The following is a 25664-nucleotide window of genomic DNA, read 5'->3' on the forward strand; positions in this document are numbered from 1 at the left end:
TGACCGTCTTCAAAAAGGGGAACGTCCGTCTGTGGTAACTACAGAGGAATCTTCCTGCTGTCGGCCACAGGGAAAGTCATCGCAAGAATCCTCCTCAATCGCCTTCTCCCTGTTGCTGAAGAGCTCCTCCCAAAGTCACAATGCAGAATTCATCCACTAAGGGATACAACGGACATGATCTTCACCGCATGACAACTACAAGAGAAATGCAGGGAACAGCACCAACCCTTGTACATGGCCTTCTTTGACCTCACAAAGGCCTTCGACACTGTCAACCGTGAGGGACTATGGAGATTCCTCCTCTGTTTCGGCTACCCCCAAAAGTTTGTCACCATCCTCCACCTGCTCCACGATGACATGCAGGCCGTGATCCTGACCAACGGATCCACCACTGACCCAATCCACGTCCGGACCGGGGTCAAGCAGGGCTGCGTCATCGCACCAACCCTCTTCTCGATCTTCCTCGCTGCCATGCTCCATCTCACACACAACAAGCTCCCCGCTGGAGTGGAGCTAAACTATAGAACCAGTGGGAACCTGTTCAACCTTCGTCTCCTCCAGGCCAGGTCCAAGGTCGTCCCATCCTCTGTCATCGAACTACAGTGCACACTCCGAGGCCGAACTCCAAGCCTTGGTCAACACCTTCACCGAGGTGTACAAAAACATGGGCTTTATACTAAACATCCGTGAGACAAAATTCCTCCACCAATCTGACCCCGCCACACAGCACTGCCGCCCCCCCGATCATCAAAATCCACGGTGCAGCCTTGGACAACGTGGACCATTTTCCATACCTCGGGAGCCTACTATCAGCTAGGGCAGACATTGCTGATGAGGTCCAACACCGCCTCCAGTGCACCAGCGCGGCCTTCGGTCACCTGAGGAAGAGAGTGTTCGAAGACCAGGACCTCAAATCTGGCAGCAAGCTTATGGGCTACAGGGCTGTAGTGATACTTGCCCTCCTATATGCCTCAGAGACCTGGGGCTAGAACCTCCTCTTTTTTTGCATGCTTAAAGCCCACTTAACACCCATTCTACCGCTGAAATGATGTATAACGCCCATATATCGCCCATTTTGGCAAAAATGGAAACTGACGGGCATGTTTAGGAAACTAATCGGCGAGCGTTACTTTCCCCATGTGCTTAACGCCAGCAAAAAATATTACCGCACGCCCACTTTTTTGGAGTGGAATCATCAGAATGAACAAAATCAACGCCCATATTATCGCCCAGTGTTACTTTCCGCACGGAATTAACGCCGAGATTCAATAATACCACCTGCCCACTGTTTTTTGTCGTAAAGAGCATATTTACCGAAACTAGCGGCCATGAGATCGCCCAGCGTCACTTTCACCACCTCGCTCAAGGTGAGACCACACCTGGAGTATTGTGTACAGTTTTGGTCTCCTAACCTGAGGAAGGACATTCTTGCTATTGAGGGAGTGCAGCGAAGGTTCACCAGACTGATTCCCGGGATGGCAGGACTGACATATGAGGAGAGACTGGATCAACTGGGCTTATATTCACTGGAATTTAGAAGAATGAGAGAGGATCTCATAGAAGCATATAAAATTCTGACGGGATTGAACAGGTTAGATGCAGGAAGAATGTTCCCGATGTTGGGGAAGTCCAGAACCAGGGGTCACAGTCTAAGGATAAGGGGTAAGCCATTTAGGACTGAGATGAGGAGAAATCTTTTCACCCAAAGAATTGTGAACCTGTGGAATTCTCTACCACAGAGAGTTGTTGATGCCAGTTCATTGGATATATTCAAAAGGGAGTTATATGTGGCCCTTACGGTTAAAGTGATCAAGGGGTATGCAGAGAAAGCAGGAATGGGGTACTGAAGTTGCATGATCAGCCATGATCATATTGAATGGTGGTGCAGGCTCGAAGGGCCGAATGGCCTACTCCTGCACCTATTTTCTATGTTTCTATATCGCCCACAATATCGCTCGCCCAAAAAAACGCCCACAAAAAGTGGAATTGTTCTGAACATACGCCAGCGGTGTGACTGGCATTTGTTAAATCCCACTCTTACGTGAGGAGCTGATATCTGAACGATTTGCCTGAAAGAGCGCTGATGTGAGTGACAACACTGACACACTGCTGTGTGTGTGCAGCTCAGGCATCAATGGTGCCCATCACCTTGGTGCCAGTTAAAGTTTACATTGATTGACGTTAAGTTGTATTTAACCCTTTCACGGTAAGGAATCACCAGGTTGGAGCGGTCCAGCTATTTGAGACAATGTGCAACAAGGTTATGGTTAATAACAAAAATGTTCTACCAACATTGGTCTGAAATCATAAGAATCGCAGCCAATAACACCCAACCCCCGCCCACATCCCACTTTTTCCACCGTTGACATAAATCACATGGTCAACATGTCCAGCAACACAGAATACAAAGGCAAAGCAGGAGCGTGGTCCCCAGCCCCCATACATTACAACAAATTGCATACACCCAGATGGAGATATAACACAGCCATCACCTGCGCACATGCACCTCACTTCCCTTACCCCCTCTCCTTCACCCCACCTCTACCCCTTCCCCTCCTCGCTCCATGGCGCCTGGCCGAGGAGCTCCTCAGGTGGTGCCTCAATTGGGGGGATGAAGACAGATGCGGTCGTTGCATGGTTACGGGAGCGGGGGGTGCCGAGGGAGCAACATTCTCTGATGCAGAAGCAGGAGCTTGGTCCTTGCTCTCATCTGTCATTCTCAGTGGTGGTGTGGAACCCAGGGGTGAGGAGCTGGGCTCGGGGACCACTGGGAGGTCTGTGGCAGCAGCGATCCAGGCTACGCGTGGAATGTACTCGGTTATGGTGGCCAGGTGTCGGGATGTGCCGCCCAATGTTTCGATGAGCTGTTCACCAATGTCTACAGTCCTCCTGGACAACTGTACTATCTCTCCAATGTCATTGGCGCTCGTGGAACAGACCTGCCGCGTCCACGAGGCCTCCGCGGGGTCGGCGCTGTCCTGGGGACAAATGGGTTGGCCTGTGGAGAGGTGCTTGGGGCCGGCACCTCCAGAGTGGCGGCGGGAATGACCGGAGGACCACTAGATGGCCTTGGGGTGGAATGGCTTCTGGAGGGTGGCGATGCAGGTGCTTCGAAGTCCGCGCTCTCATCCGTGGAGAACAGACCAGCGGATTGACGGGCGACAATCGGAGCTCCTCAGCACCAGGTGTAGTCAGAACATCCGCCGACTCCTGCCTCGTGTCCCCGCCTTCTGGTCTCTGTGGCCTTGCCTTGGGACACGCTGCTGGCTGAGCTGAAAAACAGAACACATTGTGCATTGCAATGATTTTCATTAGGCCAGCATTATTTCTCTGATAATTTTAGAGATCATCTATCATATACGATTGTTCGGATATGAGTTGATATGGGATCTATAGACTCTACATGGCGCAATGGTGTAAGCTTTACTCACGTGGCATCACTTCAGGGTCTGCAGATGTGTCCGTGGCTGTCCGGGGGTGCTTCCCCACGAGTACGAGCACCCGCTCCTCCATCTCAGTGATGTCGCTGGGGACTGGTGGCCCCCCACCCGTTCACCTCTGCACGGACCTCATCATCGATAGTTTCTTCTGTAAAAGGTGACAGGACGACATGGCATGAGATCATTGCGTGATATCATCGCTAGGTCCTGTCACAGACACTGATACAACACATAACCGACAGATGTAATCATCATTATTATCATTCTTAACCTAAAGACGTACACCGTGACCGCAGGCTTTGAGTAAAACATTCCTGGTAAAAGTGAAAGACCTCACATCTGCTGATAGTCACTCTTGCCTGTTACAAATCAAATTATATAAATACATAAGTACATGTAAATCAATGTAATACTTACTCTTGCTGATCCCACAAGGTCGTTCTATCGTTTGCGGTATTGTTTGCCCTCACCCACCTCATTGGTCGCCGACGAGACCACCTGTGCCATCTCAGTCCATAACTCCTGGGTAGGCCTTTGGGGTGGGCTTCCCGCGCCCTCCCTGTGTCAAATCACCCCATTGTAACTCGACCTCCTGCAGGAGGGAGGCATTTGTCCCATCCTCCAATGTGCTCCTCTCCCACCTCACTGCTCTCTCCAGCGACAGTCTCCACAGCATGCTGTGATTCCTCCTCCTCTCTCTCCAAATTCGGTCAAATATGTGGCTGTTAACAGCTACTTTTTGTTTGCCTACTTGCTGTGAAGCTCTAAAGCCTCCATCCTTCCTCCCAAAGCAGCCACACCCAGACACGCCTTCAGTCCCACTGAGCTCCCTCTCTCTGTCTCCTCTTCTGCACATGTCATGGTGACCCTTGACCTCTAGAATCGAGGAATCGAGCGTTGTCATGCCATTGCTAAGGAGGGCCACATTTTACGGTAGAAGGTCAAAAAAATTTAACGCGACCGCCATTTTATATTGCTCGCGGTAACACCCATTTTCAAAAGTGGAGACTAGGCAGTTTGAGAATGGGCGAGAAGCCGGCGATCTGAAAACCCTTTTTTACCACCCATGCCGGAAATATCGGCCGACCACAAAAGTGGAGGTTCTAGCTCGTGGACTATATACATCATCATAGGCAGCTCCTCGAAATCGAGGAAGACTTGCTTGCACTGTAAAAGTGAGTTCTCGTGTGTCTGTACAGTCCAATACAGGAATTTCAGTCTCTGTCACTGGTTGGACAGGCAGTGGTTGAAGGAAAGGGTGTTTGGGGAGTCTGGTTTGCCGCACGCTCCTTCCGCTGCCTGCGCTTGGTTTCATAGAAACATAGAAAATAGGTGCAGGAGTGGGCCATTCGGCCCTTCGAGCCTGCACCACCATTCAATAAGATCATGGCTGATCATTCCCTCAGTACCCCATTCCTGCTTTCTCTCCATACTCCTTGATCCCCTGAGCTGTAAGGGCCATATCTAACTCCCTCTTGAATATATCTAACGAACTGGCCTCAACAACTTTCTGCGGCAGGGAATTCCACAGGTTCACAATTCTCTGAGTGAAGAACTTTCTCCTCATCTCGGTCCTAAATGGCCTACCCCTTATCCTTAGACTGTGACCCCTGGTTCTGGACTTCCTCAACATCGGGAACATTCTTCCTGCATCTGTCCAATCCTGTCAGAATTTTATATCTGCATGCTCTCGGCGACGAGACTCGAGGTGCTCAGCGCCCTCCCAGATGCTCTTCCTCCACTTAGGGCGGTCTTTGGCCAGGGATTCCCAGCTGTCGGTGGGGATGTTGCACTTTATCAGGGCGGCTTCGAGGATGTCCTGGAAACCATAATATGGTAGAATTCTTTATTAAGATGGAGAGTGACACAGTTAATTCAGAGGCTAGGGTCCTACTTAAAGAAAGGTAACTTCGATGGTATGAGACGTGAATTGGCTAGGATAGACTGGCAAATGATTCTTAAAGGGTTGATGGTGGATAGGCAATGGCAAACATTTAAAGATCACATGGATGAACTTCAACAATTGTACATCCCTGTCTGGCGTAAAAATAAAACGGGGATGGTGGGTCAACCGTGGCTAACAAGGAAAATTAGGGATAGTGTTAAATCCAAGGAAGAGGCATATAAATTGGCCAGAAAAAGCAGCAAACCTGAGGACTGGGAGAATTTTGTGATACAGCAGAGGAGGACAAAGGGTTTAATTAGGAGGGGGAAAATAGGAGGAAGCTTGCTGGGAACATAAAAACTGACTGCAAAAGCTTCTATAGATATGTGAAGAGAAAAAGATTAGTGAAGACAAATGTAGGTCCCCTGCAGTCAGAATCAGGTGAATTTATAATGGGGAACAAGGAAATGACAGACCAATTGAACAAATACTTTGGTTCTGTCTTCACGAAGGAAGACACAAATAACCTTCCAGAAATACTAGGGAACCGAGGGTCTAGCGAGAAGGAGGAACTGAAGGAAATCCTTATTAGTCATGTGTTAGGGAAATTGATGGGATTGAAGGCCGATAAATCCCCAGGGCCTGATAGTCTGCATCACAGAGTACTTAAGGAAGTGGCCCTAGAAATAGTGGATGCATTGGTGGTCATTTTCCAACATTCTATTGACTCTGGATCAGTTCGTATGGACTGGACGGTAGCTAATGTAACCCTACTTTTTAAAAAAGGAGGGAGAGAAAAAACGGAATTATAGACCGGTTAGCCTGACATCGGTAGTGGGGAAAATGTTGGAATCAATGATTAAAGATGTAATAGCAGCGCATTTGGAAAGCAGTGACAGGATCGGTCCAAGTCAGCATGGATTTATGAAAGGGAAATCATGCTTGACAAATCTTCTATAATTTTTTGAAGGTTTTAACTTGTAGATTGGACAAGGGAAAACCAGTCGATGTGGTGTATTTGGACTTTCTAGGGGCTTTTGACAAGGTCCCACACAAGAGATTAGTGTGCAAAATTAAAGCACATGGGATTGGGGTAATGTGTTGACGTGGATAGAGAACTGGTTGGGAGACAGGAAGCGAAGAGTGGGAATAAATGGGTCCTTTTCAGAATGGCAGGCAGTGACTAGTGGGGTACTGCAAGGTTCAATGCTGGGATCCCAGCTATTTACATTATACATTAATGATTTAGATGAAGGAATTGAATGTAATATCTCCAAGTTTGCCGATGACACTAAGCTGGGTGGCGGTGTGAGCTGTGAGGAGGAAGCTAAGAGGCTGCAGGGTGACTTGGACAGGTTAGGTGAGTGCGCAAATGCATGGCAGATGCAATTTAATGTGGATAAATGTGAGGTTATCTACTTTGGTGGCAAAAACAGGAAGGCAGAATATTATCTCAATGGTGGCAGATTAGGAAAAGGGGAGGTGCAACGAGACCTGGGTGTCATTGAAAGTTGGCATGCAGGTACAACAGGCGGTGAAGAAGGCAAATGGCATGTTGGCCTTCATAGCTAGGGGATTTGAGTATCGGAGCAAGGAGGTCTTACTGCAGTTTTACAGGGCCTTGGTGAGGCCACATCTTGAATATAGTACAGTTTTGGTCTCCTAATCTGAGGAAAGACATTCTTGCTATTGAGGGAGTGCAGCGAAGGTTCACCAAACTGATTTCCAGGGATGGCAGGACTGATATATGAAGAAAGACTGGATCGACTAGACTGGATCACTGGAATTTAGAAGAATGAGAGGGGATCTCATAGAAGGAGCATAAAATTCTGATGGGATTGGACAGGTTAAATGGAGGAAGAATGTTCCCAATGTTGGGGAAGTCCAGAGCCAGGGGTCACAGTCTAAGGATAAGGGGTAGGCCATTTAGGACCGAGATGAGGAGAAACTTCTTCACTCAGAGAATTGTGAACCTGTGGAATTCTCTACCACAGAGAGTTGTTGATGCCAGTTCGTTAGATATATTCAAAAGGGAGTTAGATGTGGCCCTTACAGCTAAAGGGATCAAGGGGTATGGAGAGAAAGCAGGAAAGGGGTACTGAAGTTGCATGATCAGCCATGATCAAATTGAATGGTGGTGCAGACTCGAAAGGCCGAATGGCCTACTCCTGCACCTATTTTCTATGTTTCTATGCTTCCTCTGCCCACCTACATAAGAACATAAGAAATAGGAGCAGGAGTAGGCCATTTGGCCCCTCGAGCCTGCTCCACCATTTAATACACTCATGGCTGATCCAATCATGGACTCGGGTCCACTTCCCCGCCCGCTCCCCATAACCCCTTATTCCCTTATCATTAAGAAACTGTCTATCTCTGTCTTAAATGTATTCAATGCCCCAGCTTCCACAGCTCTCTCAGGCAGCGAATTCCACAGATTTACAACCCTCTGAGAAGAAATTCGTCCTCATCTCAGTTTTAAATGGGCGGCCCCTTATTCTAAGATCATGCCCTCTAGTTCTAGTCTCCCCCATCAGTGGAAACATCCTCTCTGCATCCACCTTGTCAAGCCCCCTCATAATCTTTAATGTTTCGATAAGATCACCTCTCATTTTTCTGAATTGCAATGAGTAGACGCCCAACCTGCTCAACCTTTCCTCATAAGTCAACCCCCTCATCCCCGGAATCAACCGAGTGAACCTTCTCTGAACTGCCTCCAAAGCAAGTATATCCTTTCTTTAATATGGAAACCAAAACTGCACGCAGTATTCCAGGTGTGGCCTCACCAATACCCTGTATAACTGTAGCAAGACTTCCCTGCTTTTATACTCCATCCCCTTTGCAATAAAGACCAAGATTCCATTGGCCTTCCTGTGGAGCTGGGGCTCGTTTGCTGTGTCGGAGTTCCAAGTAGAGCGTTTGCTTTGGGAGTCTCGTGTTGGGCATGCGGACGATGTGGCCCGGCCAACGGAGCTGGTCGAGTGAGGTCACTGCTTCGATGCTGGAGATGTTGGCTTGGTCGAGAACACTGATGTTGGTGCGTCAATTCTCCGAGTGGATTTGCAGGATCTTGCGGAGGCAGCACTGGTGATACTTCTCCAGCGCATTGAGGTGTCTACTGTATATGGTCCATGTCTCTGACCCATATAGGAGGGCGGGTATCACTACTGCCCTGTAGACCATAAGCTTGGTGCCTGATTTGAGGTGCTGGTCTTCAAATACTCTCTTCCTTAGGTGACCGAAGGCCGCGCTGGCACACTGGAGGCGGTGTTGGACCTCGTCATTGATGTCTGCCCTTGCTGATGGTAGGCTCCTGAGGTATGGAAAATGGTCTATGTTGTCCAAGGCCAGACTGTGGATTTTGATCACTGGGGGGGTAGTGTTGTGAGGAGGGATCAGATTGGTGGAGGTCCTTTGTCTTACAGATGTTTAGTGTAAGGCCCATGATTCGGTGAAGATGTTGACGATGGTTTGGAGTTCAGCCTCCGACTGTGCGTAGATAGAGGATGGGATGACCTTGGATCTAGCCTGCAGGCGACGAAGGTTGAACAGGTTCCCATTGGTCCTCTAGTTTAGTCCCACTCCAGCGGGGAGCTTGTTGAGAGTGAGATGGAGCATTGCAGTGAGGAAGACCGAAAATTGCGTTGGCGCGATGACGCAGCCCTGCTTGACCCCGGTCCGGACGTGGATTGGGTCAGTGGTGGATCCGTTGGTCAGGATCACGGCTTGCATGTCGTCGTGGAGCAGGCGGAGGATGGTGACAAACTTTTGGGGACAGCTGAATCTGAGGAGGATGCTCCATAGTCCCTCGCAGTTGACAGTGTCAAAGGCCTTTGTGAAGTCAAAGAAGGCCATGTACAAGGGTTGGTGCTGTTCCCTGCATTTCTCTTGTAGTTGTATCGCGGTGAAGGTTATGGCCGTTGTCCCCCTTAGTGGCCAGAATCCGCATTGTGCCTCTGGGAGGAGCTCCTCAGCCACAGGGAGAAGATGGGAGAAGACGGTTGAGGAGGATTCTAGTGATGAACCAGTTCGGGAGCAGCAAAGCAGCTCTGCAGACGGCTGAAGGCTGAGGTCCAACAAAAAACTCGCAACCTAAAAAACAGGTGGTGGATGGAGAAAGCACAGGAGATCCAGCAGCTGGCCGACAACCATGATGTGCGAGGATTCTTCAGCGCAGTCAAGACCATCTATGGTCCAAGCACCCAGGGCCCCACCCCACTGCTGGCCAAGAACGGGGAGACACTCATCAAGGACACCGAGGCAGTCAGGACCCGCTGGAAGGAGCACTTCGAAATCTCCTCAGCCGAGACTCTGCCTTTGACACAAGTGTCCTCGACTCCATCCCGCAGCATGCTACCCACCACCATCTCAGCACAACCCCAGCCCTGCACGAGGTAGAAAAGGCCATCTATCAGCTCAAGAACAACAAGGCAACAGGAGCAGATGGAATCCCTGCTGAGGCACCAAAGTATGGCGGTGAAGCACTATTGGCATGAATGCATGACCTCATCTCTCTTATCTGGAAGGAGGGAGATCTCAGAGATGCCGTAATTGTGACCATCTTCAAAAAGGGGGATAAGTCCGACTGCGGGAACTACAGAGGACTCTCCCTGCTGTAGGCCACAGGGAAATATATATAGTAGGCACTTCAAAGCACTGGAGAAGTACCACCAGTGCTACCTCCGCAAGATCCTGCAAATCCACTGGGAGGACAGACGCACCAACGTCAGTGTTCTTCCCCAGTATCGAAGCACTGACCACACTCGACCAGCTCCGCTGGGCAGGCCACATCGTCCGCATGCCTGACACGAGACTCCCAAAGCAAGCGCTCTACTCGGAACTCATACACGGCAAGCGAGCCCTAGATGGGCAGAGGAAACGTTTCAAGGATACCCTCAAAACCTCCTGATAAAGTGCAGTTCGAGCAGTCAGTCGAGGAGGCGGGGGCTCGGAGCAGCGCGAGTCCGGGGTCGGCGAGAGGCCTAGAAAGGCCAGCAGGAGTCGAGCAGTTCGAGCAGTCAGTCGAGGAGGCGGGAGCTCGGAGCAGCGCGAGTCCGGGGTCGGTGAGAGGCGTACCGGTGCAGCTACAGGGAGAAGGCAAAAAAACAAAGGTGACGTCACAGCCTAGGGGGTAAGTGATTGGCTGGTGATTGGTGAGTAGTTTTTCTTTTTCTTCTTATATTGGTCAGTAACTTTTAACATTGTTATTACCAGTTTAAGTGTATCTAAGGGTTAAGTCATGGCAGGAGAGCCCGGTCGGGTGTTATGCTCCTCCTGTACCATGTGGGAACTCAGGGACACTTCCGGTGTCCCTGACGACTACGTGTGCGGGAAGTGTATCCGCCTCCAGCTCCTGACGGTCCGCGTTACGGAATTGGAGCTGAGGGTGGATTTACTCTGGAGCATCCACGATGCTGAGAATGACGTGAGTATCACGTGTAGTGAGTTGGTCTTACCGCAGGGAAAGGGTCCACAGCCAGATAGGGAATGGAAGACCAGCAGGAAGAGTAGAGCAAGGAAGGTAGTGCAGGGGTCCCCTGCGGTCATCCCCCTGCAAAACAGATACACCGCTTTGGGTACTGTTGAGGGGAATGACTCATCAGGGGAGGGCAGCAGCAGCCAAGTTCATGGCACCGTGGCTGGCTCTGCTGCACAGGAGGGCAAGAAAAAGAGTGGGAGAGCGATAGTGATAGGGGATTCAATTGTGAGGGGAATAGATAGGCGTTTCTGCGGCCGCAACCGAGACTCCAGGATGGTATGTTGCCTCCCTGGTGCAAGGGTCAAGGATGTCTCGGAGCGGGTGCAGGACATTCTGAAATGGGAGGGAGAACAGCCAGTTGTCGTGGTGCACATTGGTACCAACGACATAGGCAAAAAAAGGGATGAGGTCCTACGAAACGAATTTAAGGAGCTAGGAGCTAAATTAAAAAGTAGGACCTCAAAAGTAGTAATCTCGGGATTGCTACCAGTGCCACGTGATAGTCAGAGTAGGAATCGCAGGATAGCGCAGATGAATACGTGGCTTGAGCAGTGGTGCAGCAGGGAGGGATTCAAATTCCTGGGGCATTGGGACCGGTTCTGGGGGAGGTGGGACCAGTACAAACCGGACGGTCTGCACCTGGGCAGGACTGGAACCAATGTCCTAGGGGGAGTGTTTGCTAGTGCTGTTGGGGAGGATTTAAACTAATATGGCAGGGGGATGGGAACCAATGCAGGGAGACAGAGGGAAACAAAAAGGAGACAAAAGCAAAAGACAGAAAGGAGATGAGGAAAAGTGGAGGGCAGAGAAACCCAAGGCAAAGAACAAAAAGGGCCACTGTACAGCAAAATTCTAAAAGGACAAAGGGTGTTAATAAAACAAGCCTGAAGGCTTTGTGTCTTAATGCAAGGAGTATCCGCAATAAGGTGGATGAATTAATTGTGCAAATAGATGTTAACAAATATGATGTGATTGGGATTACGGAGACGTGGCTCCAGGATGATCAGGGCTGGGAACTCAACATTCAGGGGTATTCAACATTCAGGAAGGATAGAATAAAAGGAAAAGGAGGTGGGGTAGCATTGCTGGTTAAAGAGGAGATTAATGCAATAGTTAGGAAAGACATTAGCTTGGATGATGTGGAATCTATATGGGTAGAGCTGCAGAACACCAAAGGGCAAAAAACGTTAGTAGGAGTTGTGTACAGACCTCCAAACAGTAATAGGGATGTTGGGGAGGGCATCAAACAGGAAATTAGGGGTGCATGCAATAAAGGTGTAGCAGTTATAATGGGTGACTTTAATATGCACATAGATTGGGCTAGCCAAACTGGAAGCAATACGGTGGAGGAGGATTTCCTGGAGTGCATAAGGGATGGTTTTCTAGACCAATATGTTGAGGAACCAACTAGGGGGGAGGCCATCTTAGACTGGGTGTTGTGTAATGAGAGAGGATTAATTAGCAATCTCATTGTGCGAGGCCCCTTGGGGAAGAGTGACCATAATATGGTGGAATTCTGCATTAGGATGGAGAATGAAACAGTAATTTCAGAGACCATGGTCCAGAACTTAAAGAAGGGTAACTTTGAAGGTATGAGGCGTGAATTGGCTAGGATAGATTGGCGAATGATACTTAGGGGGTTGACTGTGGATGGGCAATGGCAGACATTTAGAGACCGCATGGATGAAGTACAACAATTGTACATTCCTGTCTGGCGTAAAAATAAAAAGGGGAAGGTGGCTCAACCGTGGCTATCTAGGGAAATCAGGGATAGTATTAAAGCCAAGGAAGTGGCATACAAATTGGCCAGAAATAGCAGCGAACCTGGGGACTGGGAGAAATTTAGAACTCAGCAGAGGAGGACAAAGGGTTTGATTAGGACAGGGAAAATGGAGTACGAGAAGAAGCTTGCAGGGAACATTAAGGCGGATTGCAAAAGTTTCTATAGGTATGTAAAGAGAAAAAGGTTGGTGAAGACAAACGTAGGTCCCCTGCAGTCAGAATCAGGGGAAGTCATAACGGGGAACAAAGAAATGGCGGATCAATTGAACAAGTACTTTGGTTCGGTATTCACTAAGGAGGATACAAACAACCTTCCGGATATAAAAGGGGTCAGAGGGTCTAGTAAGGAAGAGGAACTGAGGGAAATCTTTATTAGTCGGGAAATTGTGTTGGGGAAATTGATGGGATTGAAGGCCGATAAATCCCCAGGGCCTGATGGACTGCATCCTAGAGTACTTAAGGAGGTGGCCTTGGAAATAGCGGATGCATTGACAGTCATTTTCCAACATTCCATTGACTCTGGATCAGTTCCTATGGAGTGGAGGGTAGCCAATGTAACCCCACTTTTTAAAAAAGGAGGGAGAGAGAAAACAGGGAATTATAGACCGGTCAGCCTGACCTCAGTAGTGGGTAAAGTGATGGAATCAATTATTAAGGATGTCATAGCAGTGCATCTGGAAAATGGTGACATGATAGGTCCAAGTCAGCATGGATTTGTGAAAGGGAAATCATGCTTGACAAATCTTCTGGAATTTTTTGAGGATGTTTCCAGTAAAGTGGACAAGGGAGAACCAGTTGATGTGGTATATTTGGACTTTCAGAAGGCTTTCGACAAGGTCCCACACAAGAGATTAATGTGCAAAGTTAAAGCACATGGGATTGGGCGTAGTGTGCTGACATGGATTGAGAACTGGTTGTCAGACAGGAAGCAAAGAGTAGGAGTAAACGGGTACTTTTCAGAATGGCAGGCAGTGACTAGTGGAGTGCCGCAAGGTTCTGTGCTGGGGCCCCAGCTGTTTACATTGTACATTAATGATTTAGACGAGGGGATTAAATGCAGTATCTCCAAATTTGCGGATGATACTAAGTTGGGTGGCAGTGTGAGCTGCGAGGAGGATGCTATTAGGCTGCAGAGTGACTTGGATAGGTTAGGTGAGTGGGCAAATGCATGGCAGATGAAGTATAATGTGGATAAATGTGAGGTTATCCACTTTGGTGGTAAAAACAGAGAGACAGACTATTATCTGAATGGTGACAGATTAGGAAAAGGGAAGGTGCAACGAGACCTGGGTGTCATGGTACATCAGTCATTGAAGGTTGGCATGCAGGTACAGCAGGCGGTTAAGAAAGCAAATGGCATGTTGGCCTTCATAGCGAGGGGATTTGAATACAGGGGCAGGGAGGTGTTGCTACAGTTGTACAGGGCCTTGGTGAGGCCACACCTGGAGTATTGTGTACAGTTTTGGTCTCCTAACTTGAGGAAGGACATTCTTGCTATTGAGGGAGTGCAGCGAAGGTTCACCAGACTGATTCCCGGGATGGCGGGACTGACCTATCAAGAAAGATTGGATCAATTGGGATTGTATTCACTGGAGTTCAGAAGAATGAGAGGGGACCTCATAGAAACGTTTAAAATTCTGACGGGTTTAGACAGGTTAGATGCAGAAAGAATGTTCCCAATGTTGGGGAAGTCCAGAACCAGGGGTCACAGTCTGAGGATAAGGGGTAAGCCATTTAGGACCGAGATGAGGAGAAACTTCTTCACCCAGAGAGTGGTGAACCTGTGGAATTCTCTACCACAGGAAGTAGTTGAGGCCAATTCACTAAATATATTCAAAAGGGAGTTAGATGAAGTCCTTACTACTCGGGGGATCAAGGGTTATGGCGAGAAAGCAGGAAGGGGGTACTGAAGTTTCATGTTCAGCCATGAACTCATTGAATGGCGGTGCAGGCTAGAAGGGCTGAATGGCCTGCTCCTGCACCTATTTTCTATGTTTCTATGTTTCTATCCCTATCGACACCTGGGAGTCCCTGGCCAAAGACCGCACTAAGTGAAGGAAGTGCATCCGGGAGGGCGCTGAGCATCTCGTGTCTCATCGCCGAGAGCATGCAGAAATCAAGCGCATCCTCCCCTTCCCTCAACCACTGTCTGTCCCACCTGTGACAGAGACTGTGGCTCTTGTATTGGACTGTTCAGTCACCTGAGAACTCATTTTTAGAGCGGAAGCATGTTTTCCTCAACTCTGAGGGACTGCCTATGACGATGGCGTGATGGATTGTTTTAGGTCTGCCTTGAATTGTGTCGCATTCTGTTGGATTGTGTTGGGTCTAACTCGTTTGTGTTGGATTGTGTTGGGTCTGTGTTGGATTGTATTGGGTCTGTGTTTGTTTGTGTTGGATTGTGTTGGGTCTGTGTTGGGTCTGTGTTGGATTGTGTTGGGTCTGTATTGGTTTGTGTTGGGTCTGTGTTGGATTGTATTGGGTTTGTGTTGGATCGTGTTGTGTCTGTATTGGATTGGGTTGTGTCTGTGTTGTGTCTGTGTTGCATCTACGTTGGATTGTGTTGGTTTGTGTCAGATTGTCTTGTTGGGTCTGTATTGGATTGTGTTGATGTCTGTGTTTGGTCAGTATTGTGTTGAATTGTGCTGGGTCTGAGTTGAATTATGTTGAAATTGTGTTGGATTGTGTTGGATTGTGTTTGGTCTGTGTTGGATTGTGTTGAGTTGTGTTGGGGTTGTGTTGAATTGTGTTGTGCTGTGTTGGATTGTGTTGCATTCTGTGTTGGGTCTGTATTGGATTGTATTGGCTATGTGTTGGACTGTGTTGGGTCTGTGTTGGACTTTGTTGGGTCTGTATTGGATTGGGTTTAGTGTGTGCTGCATTGTGTTGGCTGTGCATTGGTTCTGTGTTGGTTCTGTGTCGGGTCTGCATTGTGTTGAACTGTGTTGGGTATGTGTTGTATTGTGATGGTTTTGTGTTGGATTATGTCGAAATCTGTTGGATTATGTTGGATTGTATTGGCATTGTGTTGGGTCTGTGCTGCATCTGCATTGAATTGTGTTGGGTCTGCATTGAATTGTGTTGGGTCTGCATTGAATTGTGTCAGATAGTGTTGGATTGTATTGGATCTGTGTTGCGTCTGTGTTAGATTGGTTTAGGTCTGTGTTGGATTGTGTTGAGTCAGTGTTGGATTGTTTCGGGTCTTTCTTGGATTGTGTTGGACAGTGTTGGGTCTGTGTTGAGGTTCTGTTGGATTGTATCACATTCTTCTCTGTTGGTTTGTGTTGGATTGTATTGGTATGTGTTGGGTCTGTGTTGGATTTTGATGGGCCTCTGTTGGATTCAGTTGGGTCTGTGTTGGCTTGTGTTAGTTTGTGTTGGGTCTGTGTTGGATCCTGTTGGATCTGTGTTGGATCGTGTTGGGTCTGTGTTAGATTGTGTTGGGTCTGTGTTAGATTGTGTTGGGTCTGTGTTAGATTGTGTTGGGTCTGTGTTGGATTGTGTTGGGTCTGTGTTGTATTGTGTTGGGTCTGTGTAGGATAGTGTTGGATTGTGTTTTGCCTGGGTTGAGTTGTGTTGAATTGTGTCATATTCTGTTGGATTGTGTTGTGTCTTGTTAGATCAGTGTTGGGTCGGAGTTGGATTGCATCGGGACTGTGTTGAATTGTGTTGTGTCTGTGTTGCGTCTGCATTGGATTGTGTTGGGTCTGCGTTGAATTGTGTTGTGTCTGTGTTGGGTCTACGTTGAATTGTGTTGTGTCTGCGTTGGGTCTGCGTTGCATTGTGTCGGATTGTGTTGGGTTTATGTTGGATTAGAAACATAGAAACATAGAAAATAGGTGCAGGAGTAGGCCATTTGGCCCTTCGAGCCTGCACCACCATCCAATAAGATCATGGCTGATAATTCCCTCAGTACCCCTTTCCTGCTTTCTCTCCATACCCCTTAATCCCTTTAGCCGTAAGGGCCATATCTAACTCCCTCTTGAATATATCCAATGAACTTGGATCAACAACTCTCTCGGTAAGAAATTCCACAGGTTAACAACTCTCTGAGTGAAGAAGTTTCTCCTCATCTTGGTCCTAAATGGCCTACCCCTTATCCTTAGACTATGTCCCCTGGTTCTGGACTTCCCCAACATCAGGAACATACTTCCTGCCTCTAACCTGTCCAATCCCGTCAGAATCTTATATGTTTCTATGAGATCCCCTCTCATCCTTCTAAACTCCAGTGAATACAGACCCAGTCGATCCAGTCTTTCTTCATATGTCAGTCCTGCCATCCCGGGAATCAGTCTGGTGAACCTTCGCTGCACTCCCTCAATAGCAAGAACATCCTTCCTCAGATTAGGAGACCAAAACTGAACACAATATTCCAGGTGAGGCCTCACCAAGGCCCTGTACAACTGCAGTAAGACCTCCCTGCTCCTATACTCAAATCCCCTAGCTATGAAGGCCAACATACCATTTTCCTTCTTCACCGCCTGCTGTACCTGCATGCCCACTTTCAATTACTGTGTAGGATGGTTTTGGAAATGTGTTGGGTCTGTGCTGGATTGTGTTAGGTCTTTCTTTGATTGTATTGGACGGTGTTGGGCTGTGTTGAGTTGTTGGATTGTAAAGCATTCTTCTCTGTTGGTTTGGGTTGGATTGTGTTAGGTCTATGTTGGGTCTGTGTTGGATTTTGTTGAGTCTGTGTTGTATTGTATTTTGTCTGTGTAGGATAATGTTGGATTGTGGTTTGTCTGTGTTGAGTTGTGTTGAATTTTGTCGCATTCTGTTGGATTGTGTTGGGTCAGCGTTAGATTGCTTTAGGCCTGTGGTGGATCTGTGTTGGAACAGTGTTGGAACAGTGTTGGGTCGGTGTTGGATTGTGTTTGGTCTGTGTTGGATCTGTGTAGGGTCTGTGTTGTATTATATTTGGTCTATATTGGATTTTGTTGGATTGTGTTGCGCCTGTGTTGGATAGTATTGGAATGTATTGGGGCTGTGTTTGATTGTGTTGGGTCTATGTTGGATTGTGTTGGATTGTGTTGCATTGTGTTAGGTCTGTGTTGGGTTGTGTTGCATCTGTGTTGGATTATGTCAGATTCTGTTGGATTTTATCACATTCTTCTCTGCTGGTTCTGTGTTGGATTTTATTGGACTGTGTTGGGTCTGTGTTGGACTGTGTTCATTGGGTTGGGTTGGATTTTGTCAGATTGTGTTTGGCTTGTCTTGGACTGTGTTGGGTCTGTGTTGGGACTGTGTTGAACTGTGTTCGGACTGTGTTGCATTGCGTTGGGTTGGGTTGGATTTTGTGGGATTGTGTTGGACCATGTCAGGTCTGTGTTGGATTGTGTTGGGTCTGTTTGTCTCGTGTTAGACTGTGTTCAGTCTGTATTGGATTGTGGTGGGCCTGTGCTGTGTCTGTGTTATGTCTGTATTGGATCTGTTTTGGATTGTGTTGGATAGTGTTGAGTCTGCGTTGGAATGTGTTGGATCTGTGTTTGGTCGGTAAAGGATTGCATTGTGTCTGTAATGTATTTTGTTGGGCCTGAGTTGGATTGTATTGGTCTGTGTTGGATTTTGTTGGGCCTGCGTTGAATTCAGTTGGGTCTGTGTTGTATTGTATTGGGTCTGTGTAAATTATATTGGATTGTGTTTTGTCTGGGTTGAGTTGTGTTGAATTTTGTCACATTCTTTTGGATTATGTTAGGTTTGTTTTGCATTGTGGTGGATCTGTGTTGGATTGTATTGGGTCTGTGTTGGATCTGTGTTGAATTGGTTTAGCTCTGTGTTGGAACTGTGTTAGGTCGGTGTTGGATTGTGTTAGGTCTGTGTTTGATTGTACCGCATTCTTTTGTGTTGCATCTTTGGTGGATTGTGTTGTGTCTGTTGGATTGTGTTGGACCATGTTTGGTCTGTGTTGGATTATGTTTGGTCTGTGTAGGATTGTGTTGGTTTTTGTTGTATTGTGTTGTATTGTGCTGGTTCTGTGTAGGATTGTGTTGAGTTGTGTTGAATTGTGTCAAATTCTGATGGATTGTGTTGGGTCTGTGTTGGATTGTGTTAAGTCTGTGTTGAATCATGTTGGATCGTGTTTGGTCTGTGTTTAATTGTTTTGGATTGTTAGTTTGTGTTGGGTCTGTGTTGGATTATGTTGAGACTATTGGTTTGTGTTGGTCGTGTTGGGTCAGTGTTGGAATGTGGTCGGACTGTGTTGGATTTTGATGGGTTGTTTTGGATTTTTTGGAATGTGTTGGATCTGTGTTGTCTGTGTTGGATTGTACTGGCTCTGCGATGGGTCTGTATTGGGGCTGTGTTGGATTCGATTGAATTTGTGTTGGATTGTGTTGGGCCTGTGTTTCATTGTGTCAGTGTGTTGCGTTTTGTTGGATTGTTTTGGGTCTGTGTTGTATTTTGTTGGATTGTGTTGCATTGTGTTGGACTGTGTTGAGTCTGTGTTGAGTTGTGTTGGATTCTGTTTGATTTTTCGCATTCTGTGTTGGCTCTGTATTCGATTGTGTTGGATTGTGTTAGGTCTATGTTGGATTGTGTTGGGTCTGCGTTGGATTTTGTTGGGTCTGCGTTGGATTTTGTTGGATTGTGTCGAATTGTGTCGGATTGTGTTGGGTCTGTGTTTAGATTGTGTTGGCTCTGCATTGGGTCTGTATTGGATTTGACTGAGTCTGTGTTGTATTGTGTTAGATTGTGTTTGGTTTGTGTTGGATTGTGTTGGGCTTGGGTTGGATTGTGTGGGTCTGTGTTGGATTGTATTGTATTGTGTCAGGTCTGTGTTGGATTGTATTTGGTCTGTGTAGGATAGTATTGGATTGTGTTTTGTCTGTTGAGTTGTGTTGAATTTTGTCACATTCTGTTGGATTGTGTTGTATTAACATAGAAAACATAGAAACATAGAAAATAGGTGCAGGAGTAGGCCATTCGGCCCTTCGAGCCTGCACCACCATTCAATAAGATCATGGCTGATCATTCACCTCAGTACCCCTTTCCTGCTTTCTCTCCATACCCCTTGATCCCTTTAGCCGTAATGGCCATATCTAACTCCCTCTTGAATCAACAATCTCTGCGGTAGAGAATTCCACAGGTTAACAACTCTCTGAGTGAAGAAGTTTCTCCTTATCTCAGTCCTAAATGGCCTACCCCTTATCATTAGACTGCGTCCCCTGGTTCTGGACTTCCGCAACATCGGGAACATTCTTCCTGCATCTAAACTGTCCAGTCTCGTCAGAAATGTATATATTTCTATGAGATCCCCTCTCATCCTTCTAAACTCCAGTGAATACAGGCCCAGTTGATCCAGTCTCTCCTCATATGTCAGTCCGGCCATCCCTGGAATCAGTCTGGTGAACCTTCGCTGCACTCCCTCAATAGCAAGAACTTTCTTCCTTAGATTAGGAGACCAAAACTGAACACAATATTCCAGGAGAGGCCTCACCAAGACCCTGTACAACTGCAGTAAGACCTCCCTGCTCCTATACTCAAATCCCCTAGCTATGAAGGCCAACATACCATTTGCCTTCTTCACCGCCTGCTGTACCTGCATGCCAACCTTCAATGACTGATGTACCATGACACCCAGGTCTTGTTGCACCTCCCCTTTTCCGAATGTGCCGCCATTCAGATAATATTCTGCCTTCGTGTTTTTGCCCCCAATTTATCCACATTATACTGCATCTGCCATGCATTTGCTGGGTCTGTGTAGGATTGTGTTGGAATGTGTCGCATCCTGTTAGATTGTGTTGGGTCTGTGTAGAATAGTGTTGGATTGTGTTGATTTGTGTTAAGTCTGTGTTGAATCATGTTGGATTGTGTTTGGTCTGTGTTCGAATGTGTTTGGTCTGTGTTGGATTGTTATGAACATGTGTTGGATTGTGTTTGGTCTGTGTTGGATTGGTTTAGAAACATAGAAACATAGAACTTTACAGCACAGAAGGAGGCTATTTCGGCCCATCGTGTCCGCGCCGGCCGACAAAGAGCCACACGGCCCTCGGTCAGCAGCCCTGAAGGTTACATATAAACCTATGAACAATGAACAATGGCGGAAAGGCCCAACCAGCCCGCCCCACACAACCACGCTACCCCATGTATCGCAACATTCTACACTCCATCGCACCTAGAGCCATGCGATCTCCTGGGAGAGGCAAAAATCCTGTTTAAAAAACCCAGGCCAATTAAGAAACTAGTCCAGGAGATCACCCTGGGCGTATTCTATTCCCTGCAATACTTAGTATCGTATCTGCGCCGTCCAACAAAGGTCATCCAGTCTAATCCCAATTACCAGCTCTAGGTTACAGCACTGCATGTGGTGAGGGTTTCTGCATCCACCACCCTTCCAGGCAGAGAGTTCCAGATCCCCACAACACTCTGCGTGAAGAAGTCTCCCCTCAAATCCCCTCTAAACCTTCCACCAACACCTTAAACCTATGCCCCCTCGTAATTGACCCCTCCACCAGGGGAAATAGATCCTTGCTATCCACTATATCCAGGCCCCTCAAAATTTTATATACCTCAATGAGGTCTCCTCTCAGCTTCCTCTGTTCCAAGGAGAACAAACCCAGCCTATCCAATCTGTCCTCATAGCTAAGATTCTCCATTCCAGGCAGCATCCTCGTAAATCTCCCCTGCGCTCTCTCCAGTGCAATCACGTCATTCCCATAATACGGTGACCAGAACTGCACGCAGTACTCCAGCTGTGGCCTAACCAGAGTATTATACAATTTAAGTGTAACCTCCCTGCTCTTGTATTCTATGCCTCGGCCAATAAAGGTAAGCATTCTGTATGCCTTCTTAACCACCTTATCCACCTGGCCTGCTACTTTCAGGGATCTGTGGACAGGCACTCCAAGGTCCCTTTGTTCATCTACACGTCTAAGTGGCCTACTGTTTAATGTGTAAACCCTTTCCTTATTAGTCCTCCCCAAGTGCATTACCTCACACTTCTCTGAATGAAATTCCATTTGCCACTGCTCTGCCCACCTAACCAGTAGATTGATATCCTCCTGCAGCCCATGACTTTCCTCTTCATTATCAACCACACGGCCAATTTTAGTGTTGTCTGCAAACTTCTTAATCATACTCCCTATATTCAAATCTAGATCATTGATATATACCTCAAAAAGCAAGGGACCCATTACTGAGCCCTGCAGAACCCCACTGGAAACATCCTTCCAGTCACAAAAACCATTACCCTTTGCTTCCTACCTTGAAGCCAATTTTGGATCCAACTTGCCACTTTGCCCAGGATCCCATGGGCTTTAACCTTCATGACCAGTCTGCCATGTGGGACCTTATCAAAAGCCTTGCTAAAGTCCACATACACTACATCATACGCACTGCCCTCATCGACCCACCTAGTTACCTCCTCAAAAAATTCAATCAGGTTAGTCAAACACAATCTTCCCTTAACAAATCCATGCTGACTGTTCCTAATTCATCCTTGCCTTTCTAAATATCGATTTATCCTGTCTTTCAGGATTTTTTCCTATAATTTTCCCACCACTGAGGTTAGGCTGACAGGCCTGTGTTGGCTCTGTATTGTATTGTTTTGGGTCTGTATTGGATTGTGTTGAGTCTATATTGTGTTGTGTTGGATTTTATCGCATTCTTCTTTGTTAGATCTGTGCTGGGTTGTATTGGATTGTGTTGGGTTTGTGTTGGATTATGTTGAGACTGTGTTGGTTTGTGTTGGTTTGTGTTGGTTTGTGTTGGTTTGTGTTGGTTTGTGTTGGATCGTGTTGGATCGTGTTGGGTCAGTGTTGGACTGTGGTCGGACTGTGTTGCATTTTGATGGGTTGTGTTGGATTTTTTTGGAATGTGTTGGATCTGTGTTGGATTGTATTCGCTCTGCAATGGGTCTGCATTGGGGCTGTGTTGGATTCGATTGAATCTGTGTTAGATTGTGTTGGCCTGTATTGCATTGCATCCTAGACTGGGTGATGTGTTATGAGAGAGGATTAATTAGCAATCTTGTTGTGCGAGGCCCCTTGGGGAAGAGTGACCATAATATGGTGGAATTCTTTATTAAGATGGAGAGTGACACAGTTAATTCAGAGACTAGGGTCCTGAACTTAAAGAAAGGTAACTTCGATGGTATGAGACGTGAATTGGCTAGGACAGACTGGCGAATTATACTTAAAGGGTTGACGGTGGATAGGCAATGGCAGACATTTAAAGATCACATGGATGAACTTCAACAATTGTACATTCCTGTCTGGCGTAAAAATAAAACGGGGAAGGTGGCTCAACCGTGGCTAACAAGGGAAATTTGGGAAAGTGTTAAATCCAAGGAAGAGGCATATAAATTGGCCAGAAAAAGCAGCAAACCTGAGGACTGGGAGAAATTTAGAATTCAGCAGAGGAGGATAAAGGTTTTAATTAGGAGGGGGAAAATAGAGTATGAGAGGAAGCTTGCAGGGAACATAAAAACTGACTGCAAAAACTTCTATAGATATGTGAAGAGGAAAAGATTAGTGAAGGCAAATGTAGGTCACTTGCAGTCAGAATCAGGCGAATTTATTATGGGGAACAAACAAATGGCAGACCAATTGAACAAATACTTTGGTTCTATCTTCACTAAGGACAACACAAATAACCTTCCGGAAATAATAGGGGACCGATAGTCTATCGAGAACGAGGAACTGAAGGAAATTCTTATTAGTCAGCAAATTGTGTTAGGAAAATTGATGGGATTAAAGGCCAATAATCCCCAAGGCTTGATGGTCTGCATCCCAGAGTACGTAAGGAAGTGGCCCTAGAAATAGTGGATGCATTGGTGGTCATTTTCCAACATTCTATAGACTTTGGATCTGTTCCTATGGACTGGAGGGTAGCTAATATAACACCACTTTTTAAAAAAGGAGGGAGAGAGAAAACAGGAAATTATAAATCGGTCAGCCTGACATCGGTGGTGAGGAAAATGTTGGAATCAATTATTAAAAATGTAATAGCAGCGCATTTGGAAAGCAGTGACAGGATCGGTCCAAGTCAGCATGGATTTATGAAGGGGAAATCATGCTTTACAAATCTTCTGGAATTTTTTGAGGATGTAACTAGGACAAGGGAGAACCAGTGGATGTGGTGTATTTAGACATTCAAAAGGCTTTGACAAAGTCCCACACAAGAGATTAGTGTGCAAAATTAAAGCACATGGTATTGGGGGTAATGTACTGACGTGGATAGAGAACTGGTTGGCAGACAGGAAGTAAAGAGTAGGAATAAACGGGTCCTTTTCAGAATGGCAGGCAGTGACTAGTGGGGTACCGCAGGGTTCAGTGCTGGGACCCCAGCTATTTGCAATATACATTAATGATTTAGACGAAGGAATTGAATGTAATATGTCCAAGTTTGCAGATGACTAAGCTGGATGGCAGTGTGAGCTGTGAGGAGGATGCTAAGAGGCTGCAGGGTGACTTGGACAGGTTAGGTGAGTGGGCAAATACATGGCAGATACAGTTTAATGTAGATAAATGTGAGGTTATCCACTTTGAGGGCAAAAACACGAAGGCAGATTATTATCTGAATGGTGACTGGTTAATAAAAGGGGAGGTGCAATGAGACCTAGGTGTCCTGGTACATCAGTCATTGAAAGTTGGCATGCAGTTTCAGCAGGCGGTGAAGAAGGCAAATGGTATGTTGGCCTTCATAGCTAGGGGATTTGAGTATAGGAGCAGGGAGGTCTTACTGCAGTTGTACAGGGCCTTGGTGAGGTCACACCTTGAATATTGTGTACAGTTTTGGTCTCCTAATCTGAGGAAGGACGTTCTTGCTATTGAGGGAGTGCAGCGAAGGTTCACCAGACTGACTCCCGGGATGGCAGGACTGACATATGAGGAGAGATTGGATCGACTGGGCCTGTATTCACTGGAGTTTAGAGGGATGAGAGGGGATCTCATAGAAACATATAAAATTCTGACGGGATTGGACAGGTTAGATGCAGGAAGAATGTTCCCAATGTTGGGGAAGTCCAGAACCAGGGGACACAGTCTAAGGATAAGGGGTAGGCCATTTAGGACTGTGATGAGGAGAAACTTCTTCACTCAGAGAGTTGTTAACCTGTGGAATTCCCTACCGCAGAGAGTTGTTGATGCCAGTTCATTGGATATATTCAAGAGGGAGTTAGATATGGCCCTTACGGCTAAAGGGATCAAGGGGTATGGAGAGAAAGCAGGAAAGGGATACTGAGGGAATGATCAGCCATGATCTTATTGAATGGTGGTGCAGGCTCGAAGGGCCGAATGGCCTACTCCTGCACCTATTTTCTATGTTTCTATATGTCGGATTGTGTTGTATTTTGTTGGGTCTGTGTTGAATTTTATTGGGTCTGTGTTGGATTATACTGGGTTTGTGTTGGATTATGCTGGGTTCGTGTTGGATTGTGTTGGGTCTGTGTTGAATCATGTTGGAACTGTGTTGGATTGTGTTGGGTCTCTGTTGGATTATGCTGGGTTTGTGTTGGATTGTGTTGGGTCTGTGTTGAATCGTGTTGGGTTTGTGTTGGATTATGCTGGGTCTTTATTAACCTCTAACCAGCCTATTTGTTACAGATACGAATCTCGGCCTGGAGATTAGCGTGCACTGCCCGTGTCACACCTTCCACGCCAATGGTGTCATCTCTAATGAACACGAGGTTCTGGACGTGAAGTTTAAGGGTAGGAACTGAGAGATTTTAATTGCACCCTAGTCCCGCTTTCTCCCTCACTTCTTTCCTTACGCCTCCTCTTCCTTTCATCTCCTCACTCAACTGTACACGCCACTCTTTCTTTCTCTTTCCTCCCTCTCCCACTCCTTCTCCATCACTCCCTCTCATTCCTCCTATCCCCTCTCCCTCAAACAATCGAGTGATGTTTTGACTGAAGAATCACCAAGTGCATATGGTGTTTATCGAGGGATATAAAGGAACGTTATTGAGGGAAATAAGAGGGTTAAATTATGAGGATAGGTTGCATAAACTTGGCTTGTATTCCCTTGAGTTTAGATGTTTGAGGGGTCGAGATGTTTACTTTGTTACAAGGATTGGATAGGATAGTTATGGAGAAAGCTTTTCCTCTGGTGGGTGAGTCCAGCAGAAGGGGACACAACCTTA

The 25664-nt window shown here is 46.9% G+C and overlaps 1 protein-coding gene across 1 annotated transcript in view; it reads left to right on the forward strand.

Annotated features, from left to right (window-relative positions):
- tgfb3 (transforming growth factor, beta 3) overlaps window positions 1-25664 on the forward strand; it is a 114332-nt gene that overhangs the window by 71035 nt on the left and 17633 nt on the right. Inside the window, exon 4 of the mRNA XM_070879706.1 lies at window positions 25126-25230. Coding sequence (XP_070735807.1) covers window positions 25126-25230 — 105 coding nt within the window. The remainder of the gene's footprint in view (window positions 1-25125; window positions 25231-25664) is intronic.

This window comes from Pristiophorus japonicus, chromosome 4, assembly GCF_044704955.1.
Source record: "Pristiophorus japonicus isolate sPriJap1 chromosome 4, sPriJap1.hap1, whole genome shotgun sequence".
Classification (NCBI taxonomy): Eukaryota; Metazoa; Chordata; class Chondrichthyes; family Pristiophoridae; genus Pristiophorus; species Pristiophorus japonicus.